The sequence below is a fragment of the Charadrius vociferus genome, unplaced genomic scaffold (genome assembly GCF_000708025.1).
Source record: "Charadrius vociferus isolate BGI_N301 unplaced genomic scaffold, ASM70802v2 scaffold30, whole genome shotgun sequence".
Lineage (NCBI taxonomy): Eukaryota > Metazoa > Chordata > Aves > Charadriiformes > Charadriidae > Charadrius > Charadrius vociferus.
This window is the reverse complement of record NW_009646636.1, coordinates 1,043,968-1,057,923: the sequence shown is the minus strand read 5'-3', so window position 1 is coordinate 1,057,923 and position 13,956 is coordinate 1,043,968. Positions and strand designations below refer to the sequence as shown.

General features: G+C 38.8%; 1 protein-coding gene across 1 annotated transcript in view; it reads left to right on the top strand.

The window, feature by feature from the left end:
- LOC104289900 (glypican-5-like) overlaps positions 1–13,956 on the top strand; it is a 740,829-nt gene that overhangs the window by 232,471 nt on the left and 494,402 nt on the right. The window contains exon 6 of the mRNA XM_009888931.1: positions 12,737–12,857. Within this exon, the coding sequence (XP_009887233.1) occupies positions 12,737–12,857 (121 nt within the window). The remainder of the gene's footprint in view (positions 1–12,736; positions 12,858–13,956) is intronic.

Genomic DNA, 13,956 nt, shown 5'->3' with positions numbered 1-13,956 from the left:
GATGTATCTCATCAGGTCCCATGTACTTGTGCACCTTCAGGTTCCTCAGGTGGTCTCGCACTTGATGTTCACCTGTGGGCAATTCTCCATTTTCCTAATCCCCGCCTTTGCATTCTGCATCATGGCCAGTGCGGCTGCAGTCCTTGCCAGTGAAGACTGAAGCAAAGAGCTCATTGAGTACCTCGGCTCTGTCTCTGTCGCGGGTAACCAGTTCTTGTGTTTCCTTCCAGAGAGGGCCCACATCTTCCCTAGTCTTTCTTTTCTTGCTGATATACTTAAAGAAGGATTTTTTGTTTGTCTTAATGTCCCTGGCCAGATTTAGTTCTATCTGGGCTTTAGCTTGTCTAACCTGACCCCTGGCTGCTCAAACAGTTCCTCTGTGTTCCTCCCAGGCTACCCGCCCCTATTTCCATTCTCTATAGGCCTCCTTTTTGCTTTTGGTCATGTCCAGGAGCTCCTTGTTCAACCATGCAGGCCTCCTGGCTTTTCTGCCTGCCTTCCTCTTTGTAGGGATGCATCGCTCCTGAGCTTGGAGGAGGTGATCCTTGAATATTAACCAACTGTCTTGGGCCCTTCTTCCCTCCAGCGCTTCATCCCATGGCACCATACCAAGCAGATTCTTCAAGAGGCCAAAGTCAGCTTTCCCAAAGTCCAGGGTGGTCAGCTTGCTGCACACCTTCCTTGCTGCCTCGAGGATCTTGAACTTGACCATTTCATGGTCACTACAGCCCAGGCTATCCTTGAGTTTGACACTGTCTACCAGCTCCTCCTTGTTGGTAAGAACAAGGTCCATCATAACTCCTCCTCTTGCTGGCTCCTCAAGCACTTGGAAAAGGAAGTTGTTGTCAATGCAATCCAAGAACCTCCTGGATTGCCTATGCCTGGCTTAGTTACCCTTCCAACAGATGTTGGGGTGATTGAAGTCGCCCATGAGGACCAGGGTCTGTGAATGTGATGCTGCCCCTATCTGTCTATAGAGGGCTTCGGCTGCTCAGTCTTCTTGGTCAGGTGGTCTGTAGCAGACCCCCACTGTAATGTCCCCTGCTCCCAGTTTCCCTTTAATCCTGACCCATAGGCTCTCAGTTGGCTCTTTATCCATCCCTAGGCTGAGCTACATGCATTCCAGCTGGTCGTTGACATATAAGGCAACACTGCCTCCTTGTTTCCCTTGCCTGACTCTCTTGAAGAGCCTGTAGCCTGCCAGGTCAACACTCCAGTTGTAGGAGTCATCCCACCATGTTTCTACGATGCCAATGAGATCATAGCCTTGGAGGCGTGCACACATCTCTAGCTCCTCCTGTTTTTCCCTAAACATTTTCTGGTTTATTTGCTGTGCTAGAAGAAAGCTTCAAAAAAATAATTTTCAGTGTGTAGATTATAGGATTCCTTCTGAAGGAGAAAATTTAGCTTCGGTAGTTTTCACTTCAGTAGAAGTTGTATTCTTTGCAAAAAGGGTAGTCTTACTTAACAGGCATCCTGTACCAAATTTCAGATGCTTAGCAAAAAAATCCTTCTAAATACATGTTCCACGCATAGCAACTGAAGAGAAGCCGGTGCTTTTGGAAGTCTTTTGGGATGTCTAATTATTCCATTAGCACTTCTTATTGGTTATTAAGAACTTATTTTTGGTAGACACAGCTAACATCAAAACTATGATGAACTGGCTTCCAACCACTCTATATAAAATCCTCTCCAAAATTTTGGTGTTCAAATTAAGATCATGACGGATTGTTGGGGTATTTTTGAGTTTTGGAAGAGCAACTGTAGGATTAGAACATCATGGAAATTATTGCAATGATAGATTTTGTGCTGTACAAAATAACGAAGGCTTGGGTCACACTTGGGAACTCATTCAAAGAGATATTCTGAAAGGCTCTGTAGTAGTTAGTTTATCACATGCTTTAGTGTGATTTGTCTTATTCCCACGAATCTAGTTCCAAATAAGCAAGTTTTTAATAAAATATCTATTTAAAAAGGAGTTTTCCAAAGACATGTCACTTCGTTTTCAAAGGTAGAAAAGCCCAAAGGCTGACCTAGTATTTTTTTCACAGAATTCACAGAATTGTTAGGGTTGGAAGGGACCTCTGGAGATCATCTAGTCCAACCCTCCTGCCAGAGCAGGGTCACCTACAGCACGTTATTGCTTTAACAAGGCAAGTCTGGCCAATGATCAAAACCTAAATACATATCTTTTATCAGACATGTTTGAGCCTAAATGAATACAGGAACATATTTTTGGCTGAAGCACAAATAGCATAACATTTACTCAGTTGTTTTCCACACTTAATATTTTCTGTAAATTTAACAAGTGTATACGTAATCAGTTTTTTTCAAATATATACAAAGTTACAGATCTAAAGCCAAATTCTCATTGAAAAATTCGAAGATATTTTATTTTCTTTTGAAATAAATGTTGATTAATTAAAATATGGAAAATGTCTAGGACAAATGGAATCTGTTGTAGAATTATTACAAATACTGTCTCTGGTAACTAGGTGGAAAATATTTTTTATGAGCTTTCTGATGCTAACTTTGCAATATTTACTCTTAAAGAACTGTGTAAGACTAGAAAAAAAGCTAGCCAAAATACTTGTCCAAGTTCTAAGTGGTTTTTTTTTTATGATTGCAGTGATTCTTTGATTATTTCAAATTTGTTAATTAAAATTTACACCACTGAACACTCTTACTCATTTGTGGTAGCACTTGTTTACTTTTTACTAGTATTCAGATAATTGTTAATTTCTCAATTAACAGTTACCCAGAATTTTGAAACGTCCAGCAGTGATGAAGATGCTAGCAACAGCAGGTGTAAAACAGCAATTATCAGCAATCATAAAGCAAGCAAGCTGAGAAGGAGCTATTAAAAAATCATACCCCAAGTTTGAAATAAAACAAAATGTAGTAGGCACAGTGTGCTATCTTACCATTTACCATTCTTAAACACAGTGAGACTGTGTAAATACAGGTGCTTGCTTGTAACTTGTAAGTGCCAGCAGCCTAATCTGTGAAGTAATTTAGAACTCAATTAACATGAGAACTGAACAAAACAAATCCTTTAGCAATGCCAGTACATGAATGCCTACTTTTCCAAACTAGAACACACAAACAAGAAAACCCAGTTTGTGAAAGAGGAACATATTCCAAAAGTTGTATCTTTGTTACTGTATCAATCCCAGTTAAAGGAGATGAATACAGGAGAGCAAATACAATAAATAAATAGATTATTATTAAAATTAAGTTATTTCGTCTCTTGTATATTGCCTTCTCTCTGTCTGGAGCTTCCCAGAGAAACCACAGGAAATAAATACCTAGTTTCAAACTATTTCCCTAGGATTTCAGTCTTTATTTCAGTCACCTGATGGAAGTCAGCATTGCTTCATTTACACCAAATTAGCTTCAAGTGCAGAAAATTAAGTCAATGGAGAGACTTCTCCATTGTTACCAGATGCAGAGTTAGTGGTCGTTGTCTTCTTGCTTTCATGGAGATTACAGTAATGCTATCAGTTAAGATTTCATTTGAGATGAAATATTGCAAATGGACATGAGAATCCTATTGCTGCATAATGACAACAAGAATAAGTTTTGTCAGGCAGCTGTCTGTACAGCTGCAGCAGCTATGAACCACCTGAACCTCCTACAGCATTCTGACTACCTGATACACATGAGTATTTCAGAGGTAAGGCAATGTGTCCCAGTGATTAAGCCCTTCATAACCAGAGCAGTTGTCTCAATATCACAACCCTGTAACTTCACAACTTAACGTAGAGATTCCTGCGTAGCTCTTGATGAATTCAATTGAGCCAAGCACTGAAAAGCCCAAGAAGGTGATGGTAGAAGGTGATTGCATTAGCTGACAAAGAGAGATCAGGATGGGGGTGAACAGCTAAATTTGCTGAAGTGCAGGATGTCACCAGGTTTTTTGGGAGAGGCTTGGCTGACAAGAAACTTAGGGTTGTTCTGGAGAATAGCATTTGCTGTGATTGTACACCTTTTGTTACTTCAGTCTTCCACTTGGAACATGGTCCAAGTGTCTAAAAGAAGCTCAACATCACTTCTTCCAAGCAGTGGAAGAAGCAGCAAGTTTAAATCCCACTCAGTATCCTCAGTTCTTCTTTTTCTAGATTTTTTTCTAGATTTGCTTGCTTCATGTCCTAGTGAACCTGACAATAGGAAAGTCAAAGTTAATCCCTCTGTTTTTTGCTTCTTATATTTAGCATCATCAGGAAGAGTACAATTCTAACCTGCTTGTCTGTATAAATGAGTTTTATTATTGCAAACTGTTATTGATCTTAATTTTTTTTTGCCAGTAACTGGAGGTGGTGACTATTTTCACCTGTGACACTTTTGTCTGCAGAAATTCCTGGGACTATGAGGGCATGTAGAAACATAATTTTCTAGAAATTTACATAGAGACTTCCTGAGTTCTCTGATAGTCTGATCTGTGATGAAAGAAAATTTCAAGTCTGTAGTGGCTCCGAATTAATTTATTTTCATTTAAAGGGATCATTTTCACTAAAAAGACAATAAGAAACCATGGTGTTCGGTGGTGTGCAGTTCCACTGCAAACCTGTCATTGGTGGCAGATTATAAGAAACAAGTCTATCTTAACTGTGTCTCCCTCCTAATTTCCCTTTACCGATGTATCTGCTTCCCATCTCTCGTGAATTATCGCACTGTCTGTATGTCCCTCAGACTTACTGTAAGTCTGCGGGGTGCGTGCCCTCATTTTACTTGTGCTCTTCAACAGCAGGGCTATGCCATGGTCCCAGAAGCCACACTCTTGTGCCTCTGTGACCACATTTGAAAACCCTGCTCCTTGCTTCAGTGTTTAACTTCAGGTTTTAACTGGGCAAAACAGACCAATCAAACCAACCAAAAAAAGTCACAGATTTGAAAAAAAAAGCATCCAGAATTCCAGAACGTGTATCTGGAAATGGATGTTGAGGGCTGACGTGCAATGGGCTGTCTGGACTGCGGGTTTGAATCATAGCCATCCTTACCACCTATCGAAACTCTTGACTATTCAAGCTGAGGCTAGGGTCTTGAAACACTTAGCAAGCTCACCAGTACCTGTTCCTAGTAGGTCCAGTTGCCCAGTTCTACGTGTAGGCATTTTAACTATTAGTTACAATGAAATTCAACTGAAATGATTGTACTATTTACAGATATTAGTTCGGGTGAAGCTCTGAACTGTAATGTATTTTTGTTTCTGCTTGAGTTCTGGTTCTAATCCACATCTGTATACCACAGTTCCACTTTCACAAACTGCAGGAACTTCTGTTTGAAAGCACTGAAACAAATCTTTTCTTTCAACTGAAATTTTTCTCTGTTTATTTCCATAATTTATGTTTCTTCTTTTTGTAGTTAGATAACTGGTTTCTTAAAACCTCTTTACTACCTGTATGAAAGGCTGTACTAAATCAGGTTGGCTTTACTTGAAACAAATCTGTTACTAACAAAGAATTTGTGTTCTCTTCATACTGCAGTAATAGCAGAGATAAAGAGCAGCAAATTTAAAGAATTCTGAAGGTCTGAAGCAAAACACTGCTAGCACTAGGAGTTGAAGTCTGGAGAAGTTTGGATCTAGATCAAAACTTTATGGCTCAGACCCATTTTTAGCATTTATTCCTTTTTTTTAATCTATTCTCTACTCTACAAAGTTAGTGTGAAGGAATGGAAAATCATGATCAGTTCTTGACAATAAATATGATGTATCAGTATTTACTGTCATCACAATATAATATAGATTACTTGTGTTGGAGGGATATAGAGGTAGATTTGCCTTAAGCACCATGTCCAAGAGTTCTGATTCTTATAAGAGTTAATATATTCATTACTTCTAATAGCTTATCCAACTGCGTGTACCAAGAAATCAGTGACAACCAATAGAGCATGATCTTCTCTTTTAACAGAGATATAGATACAATCCGATGTAAAACACGCCAAATGTATTCCAGTTGACAGCAATAGGAAATTTATATGAATATTCATATATCGAGCTCAGAAAATGTGCACCTTGTTATTCATCACTTTAAAACATGTTTATAGAATACAAATATATTGGTGCTTGTTTTTTTTCCCTAGTGTTGATGAAAATGAATAGTACTTGGGGACCAAGTCTGCCTATTAAAGTGATGTGATACATTACCATGCTTGTACAGAAATGAGCACAGATGGTGGGTCTATTACTTCTCTAGCAAGAAATTTGTCTTTTTTTTTTTCTTTTTTCTTTAGGATTCAAATCTGAGCAACACTTGATCAAGTCAGGCTACCTCTGTGGGGATCCTTAAAATGTTTTTTCCTTTACTTGTACATTAGGAGTAAAAGAAACAGTGATTAATGTTGTATTAAAACTTTATAATGAATGAAGTGCCTCAAACCAAGACTATGAGATTTTTATATTTTTCCCCCAACTAAAGGGAAACATATTTTGCATGTAAATGTAAGTCTACAGGCATGAAGATTTGTGTGCCACACTCAGATTCCCAATAGACCATTCAGCTCTGACAGATCATTTAGTTCACATTAGAATGTTTGGAGATGTTAGATTTATAGACATTTGTTAGTTAAACACAATGATATGTGGAAAATAAACCAACAACATATAAGTAAGTTTATAATTTTTGTATGCAAAAGATATCATTTCAAGCAGCAAGGGTAGATTAAACAAAAAGAGATTGACTTACATAATCTTACTTGATAAGAATCAATGAAGCAATACTTTGTAAGGCTTTGTCAATGCCTTATTATACACCTGAAGAAAGAAAAAGGGATTTCAGCCTGCCCTGTGACTTGTCAAAGCCTGTAATTACAAAAGAGTCAAAGTTAAATCATAGTTTTTAATGTCAGTTGATCAAAGCCATATCACCTTGCAGTGAAAGCAAATTTAATATGGGTTAGGATTTCCAATAACAGGAAAAAATGTAAACATGCATTTATTTACTTCAGTATGTTGAGTGTATTCATCTTTGGGAATTCTATGCCGGGACCACCATCATTTAGCAGTGCCACATCACATAAAAATGTTTTTCAACATTTGTGTTTTAAACTGGTACACAAAGTATTGCCAAATTTGGTGTGATGGGTTGACCCTGGCTGGATGCCAGGTGCCCACCAAGCCATTCTATCACCCCCCTCCTCAACTGGACAGGGGGAGAAAAATAAGAAAAGGCTCATGGGTCGAGATAAGGACACTCAGCATTTACCATCATGGGCAAAACAGTTGACTTGGGGAATTAATTTAATTTCTTACCAATCAAATGAGAGTAGGGTAATGAGAAATAAAACCAAATATTAAAGCACCTTCCCCTCACCTCTCCCTTCTTCCTGGGCTCCCTACCTCCTCTCCCTGAGCAGCGCAGGGCGATAGGGAATCGGGGTTGTGATCAGTTCATCACATGTTGTTTCTGCCGCTCCTTCCTCCTCACTCTCTTTCCCTGCTCCAGCATAGGGTCCCCGCCATGGGAGACAATCCCCCACAGACTTCTACAATGTGGGTCCTTCCCACAGGCTGCAGTTCTTCATGAAATGCTTTAGTGTGAGTCCTTTCCACAGGGTGCAGTCCTTCAGGAGCAGACTGCTCCAGTGTGGGTCCCTCATGGAATCACAAGTCCTCCCAGCAAACCTGCTCCAGCATGGGCTTCTCTCTCCATGGGTCCACAGGTCCTGCCAGGAGCCTGCTCCAGCATGGGCTCTGCACAGGGTCATGGTCTCCTTTGGACCATCCACCTGCTCTGGCGTGAGTTCCTCCACAGGCTGCAGGTAGATTTGCTCCACCATTAACATCCATGGGCTGCAGGGGGACAGCTTGTGTCACTGTGGTCTTCACCTCGGGCTGCAAGGGAATCTCTGCTCTGGCACCTGGAGCACCTCTTCCCCCTCCTTCTTCACTCACCTTGGTGTCTGCAGAGCTCTTTCTCTCATATTATCAACTCTTCTTCTCCAGCTGCTGTTGTGCATCAGTTTTTTGCCCTTCTTAAATATGTTACCCCAGAGGCGCTACCACTGTCACTGATGAGCTCAGCTTTGGCCAACAGCAAGTCCATCTTGGAGCATGCTGGCCTGTCTATCTGACATAGGGGAAGCTTTTAACAGCTTCTCACAGAAGCCCCCCCTACAGCCTTCCCTTCGCCCCCCCCCTCTCCCCCCCAAAAAAACCCCAAAACATTGCCATGCAAACCCAATAAATTTGGGGGAAACCATTGTCCTGTTCCAAATGGGATTCAATTTGTTTTATTCCATCCAAATGAATCTTAATTTTTACCTCTTTATTTTCCATATATGATGATTTATAAGGCTTGTTCCTGAGTGAAAATTGGCATCCAGAACCTGGAGGATTCATTTTAAGATTGGATTCTCCCTGAATATAAAATTAAAAACTCTTGAAAGAGTAAAAACTTTACAAAGCTTGAATAACCCAGCACTTCAAAAGCATAAGGATTTAGAATGAGAGAGAGAGAAGCAGCGACTCCTTTAAGAGTTAAGCTGGGGAATGTGGTAAACATCTAGAAGACCTGAGGATAAACCAGAAGCCTTTGAAATGAGTAGTGATTGTACCAGTCCTGGACCCAAAGTTTTCTCTATGGATGTAATCTTGTGTGTTATTTGGGGTCTGCTGGGGCCTATAACAGAAAAAATAATATCAGGAGGATGAGCTGAAATGTGTCATTTGCCACAGAACTGGGTTTGAACTGCGCTGTGGGCAGCCAGGGCATTTGTGAAGGTTTGAGGTGGAGAGGTGGTCTGTTCTGCTTGGGAACGTTGGAACGTCTGTTCTGCTTGGGAACGTGAAGGGTGAGGAAGCCCATAGGCAGTGGGAAGCAGGGGGAAACACAAATTCACTTCTGTCAGCCCTGGAAAGGGTCACATTGGCTGCCGATGAGAGAAAGGTCAGGAGTGATAAAAGAGGTAGAAAGAAAGGTGCTAAACAGCTCAGAGCAAGCAAGGACAAGTAATATGGAGGTTGTTACTACCAGTACCTGATAATCTAATAGTTGCTCAGTGCTAATAGACTTAAAGTTGTGGTATTATCAAGCACTAGTGTGCTGCTTTGCCATTGCTTCGATGCACGTCACCTCTGCTTCAGCGTCTTACCCTTGCTCACTCTCAACTGGAAAAAGAAAACCTCACCTCTGAGCAGTCAGCAGGGATGCAATTGGGGTAACTAATGTGAGCAGGTTCTTTGACAAGTAAGTGACTGAGTGGACTTCCTTCCTGCAAGGAAGAAAAAGTAGCCTGGTAGTGACTGTAAAAGAAGAAAATGCTTACCATACTTACAGTTCCTTTACAAAGCTGAAAGGGCAGGCAGAAGAATGGACAGGGATATTTCTAGACTAGAGCATGCCTACTCATACTATACATCTGCTTTCTGCGCAGAGATGCTTTTTCTCACCAAAGTGGCAAAAGAAGTAAGTGAAGGTTAAGTGAAATTTGCTATAGGCAGTGTTATTGGGTAAGAATATCTGGACTTTGTATAAGAATTGGCTCAGTCATGAGAACTGAGAGAACATTCAAATGGATTTTTGACATGTTTCTGGGATAACTTGAAGATTTGAACCCAAAATGGCAGAGCCATTGGGCCCCCCAGGTTTGACAATGTTGAAAATGTGTAAATAAGAAAAAATTTTTATGTAAAAAAGGAGAATCAATCATTGCATAGAAAGAAATTTTAATATTAGATAATAGAGCTCCTCTACCTGGGGAGCAGATACGTATTTTGCCTTTCAGAGAATATGAAAAGAATGACTATAACAGAATGACTAGGAGCGGGAAAGAGAGAACCAAAATTAAGTGCTTACACTTTTTACTGGTAAGTAAATCCAATTATTCCTTATGAACCACAGCTGAAGAGGAATTTAGAGGATGACATCTCTAAAGAGGTTGGGGAACACAATTGAAACTTTTAATATCTGGTCCACTCACAAGACAGTATTACTTTCCCAGCAACTTTCCCTCAAGTGAAAGAAGGGAGTTAGTCCTACGATAAATACCAGCTATGCAAGGGTGTGGATTTCATTGTGGAAATAGCTGAAAAAGAAATGATGGTCAGCCTTGAATGAGTCATTGCCAGATAAATCCCAGATGAGCTTAATTAATAAAAATGTAACCTAGGCAAGTCTCAACTTCTGTATGGTTTATTTCTTCCTGCATGATTAAAGAAATGAGTATGGTCAATTAAATTTAAAAAAGAAAAAGGGTATTCTTTTTCCTGTAGTTATGCAGTTCACAGGCAAATGTGTAATAGTTGGGTTTGAAAAAAGGTGTTAATTGAAGAATTCTGAGTGACAGAAAGCGAGAACATAGGTTTTGCGAGCTGTGAAACAGAAAACGGCAGCATTGTTTAGAAAGGACAGCCATAACCTTTATTTTTTTTTTTTAAATAGTGTTATAGTATGAAAAGAAATTGCTGTGTTGCATTAAGCCAGTTGTCCACCTGGTGAGTGCAGTGTTGTTCAGCTGGAAAGAGGAAGGAAGGAAGGAATTCCATATTGAATTATCTATTTTGATTTAGAAAAATGGCCGTTGAAGAAGGATTTTTGAGAAAAACAGTGGAGAAGGTTTTTAGGTTTGGGGGTGTTTTATGTTCTTAGAAGCTACGAGAAGATTTGTTGACCCTACTCAAATTGTTGTGTTAAATGTTCCCTTAAGTCTAGCAGGCAGGCTGCAGATTTTGTGCTCATACCTACAAAAAGCTTTACTGCATCACTGCAGAATGGCAAAAGGCCCCATCACTACAGGACAGAACAAAAAGCTGTCTGCTATAAACCGAAATACCACTTTGTGAAGAATGTGCACCATTTATATATTCAATGTGTTCAATAGTGCTACGAAGATATTTTTAAACTCATTCAACTACCATGTTCCAGTGTACTACATTAAGTACATTACGCCTTGCTGTCCTGACTGTGCATTAACATCTATTCCAAGTAATAGTATGGCTCGTGAATCAGTAAAGGGTTCCATAATGTCTTTTAGTAATGAGCTTATTATTTTTAGTATTTACCTTTAACTGATACAGCGTGTCCTGAACATTGAATATAGCCCACTATTTTCTCAAATGAAGACTGAATAAAGCTGGAATCTTTGACTTGTGACTAATCATAGGGGATCATCACTGTGATATGTTTATAAGTAATTGAATTCAAATTTGATATCATATCTGCTTACAGTGGACTTGGTTGCATGTAAAGAAATAGAGAGCACACTAGCCATAAATAACACATGCAGAGCTGTATGTAGAAGGTCTAGAATTTTAGTAGTTACTGTTTGAAATCAAATGCCTTAAGGGACTTCAGTGATGAAAGACTGCTGGCTCTTAACACCTTGAAAGCCGGGGAAAATTTTGCTGAGCCTGAGAATTCATTCACTTTTGAAACATTTTGCAGAACTTGTAGTCCAAAAAGTATTTTCTTGTAATGCCTAAAGGAGCTACTGATTTTTATCACGCATACATAAGGTAAATTGTGCTCTCTGGGACCTACGGAAAACGTAGTGTCATTTTGTATGACAGGGTTAATTTATATCTATGAGCATGACCAATGTCATTTTAGGAATGTTATCTGGGTCTGTGTACACTTCCTTTGGAATATCCTCAATCTCACTTAAGGTGATATTTAAGCAAATATCAAAGGCAAGACATTGTTGTTATGTGAATGACTTGCTTTAATAAACAATGCTCATTGTTTAGCATACATGGAAGATTTTCTGCAGAGCTAAAAGGACCTGCAATTTTTTTTTTTTTCATAAAGCAGATTCTGCAAAATTTGGATGTGCTGTGATGTCTATGCTCATGTGCAGATCTAATAGGCAGGAATTAGGCATTTCTTTACTCCATTCCTGATAGGGTTCTTTTCTTTCTTTTTCTTACAATGTAACAGCTGGCAAAATATTTTTGAGACAGAGATATATAGAGCTATCCTCTTGTAGAGCATGCAGACAAAATCTAACATATGGAGGGTATTTGCATAATGTACAGTATCTGTGATGAGAAGGTATTCGGTGTTTTTTTGCTGTATTTGAGTATTACATATAACATGGGAAGTTGAATGAAGAATTGCATCTTAATAAGCCACAGAATTCTGCTAGGTGGTTAATTTTAGTCTCTGTACTTTGAGTTTTGATATATTAGAAACAATGTTCTGCTTTCTCCAGCAGTTCTTTCTTGAATAAGCACATATCTGGTTTCTGTTGCTTCTTTTTTACATATCTATCTATTAAGTAAATTTTGGCCTACTCCGTACTTATATCAGTTATGTAATGCTAAGTAATTTATGCACAATTTGACTGTTGTCCTGCAATAAATATTCAGCATGTGCATTCACAAAAAGACTAGGAAACTTCAGGTGTAGTTCTGAACATACAGTGCGTGTAGAATCTAGAGTTTTTTTTGAAAACCTGAAATGTCATGTGGTTAGGCATTCACTGTGTAGTTTGTATTTGGCAAAACCAAAATGAAGGACAGTCTTTGCAGACACAAAGAAACACACATAAGACTGAATGTTTGCTGCTTCAAAATGTGGATAACTCCTTTCTTGTTAAAGTTTGTAGTAAAAATAAAGTTATAAAAAATAATACAACTGTGTGGATTGTAGTAATTATATTATGTGCACAAAATCAATGCATCTCATTAAAGTGGAATGTTGATGCCATGAGAGTTAATACGAACTAGAAGATGACTCTCTGAGAGCAGAAAAACTTACTAAACAATTTTTATGTGTGTGTTTGTGTATTAAACTAGCTATACTCATCGTGTGGTTGGCAGTGGAATCAAAGCTCAATCTGCAAATCCAGAAGTAAAAGTGAAGGGAACAGATCCTGTAATAAGTCAAATTATTGACAAGCTGAAACATGTTATTCAGGTAAGCTGCTTTTACCTATAGATGTAGTATAGTAATAAAGACCAGTCTAGTAGTGAAAGTATTAATTTACTGTACGTTAAAGGTTAAATGTTAATTCAAGTTACTGTTCAGTGTATGTCAACACCAAAACACTGCCTGCTCTCTGTCTCACTTCAGATATTAAAAATGATTTAGTTAAAAAGTTTGCGTACAGTAGATGAGTGTAGGAAGTAAGACTCTGGCAGCTGGGCCCTTTGCACCTCTGAGTCCCATAGGTCAGCATTGCAGAACATCTACAAAAGCACAAACAGCATAATTTAGGGATATTAATTGGGTGCACATGTTTAAAAAACAAAACAAAACAACATAATTTCCCCTTTCCCTCTTTACTAAATCTAGGCTTTTTCTTAATTAGTCTTGCTGTGAGGTTTTTTTTTTTTTTAGATGCTGGATAGAAAAACTAGGAATTTTGAAAAAGAATGGCATGTTTGCTAAAGGAGTTGGTGTTCATTACCTGATGTACATAGATGTGAGCTACAAAATTTAAGGCTTACAAGGCAGTCAATTCCAATACGGTTCTGCACAATCATGGTATTGTAATACATTTAAAGGATTAGTTTTCTTTGTTGCATGTTATATCTATATGCACAGATAGCCAGAACTACAGGACAAAAACCTGGTTCTGTTGAAACCAACAGTTATTTTCCTGACAACTCATTATTTCAGTTTAAAAATATAAATTTCCACTCTGATCTGAATTCTCAGTGATAAGAAATGTTCTACTGGCATTTCTTGTCAGTGACCCATCTAACCCAGTGTCCTCTAATCTGCAGTGGTAAAAGGAGAGGCTACCTAGGGAGCGCATGCAAGCTTGCCATGTTTATGGTCTCTGCTCCCCTTCTTTACCTCATTCCCCAAACATGAGAATGAGAGATACCAGACAGACAGCTCTTCCTTGACTATTGCATTGAGCTTCATCTAAGGACTTGATTTAATTTTATTTATCTATCATCTTGGCAGCTTTTAAATACAGTTTCCAAAATGGTTTCTGGAACTGAAATAAGCAAGCCATTCTAACATTACTGATAGCTCCATGATAAACTCTCTTCGTTCTTATTTC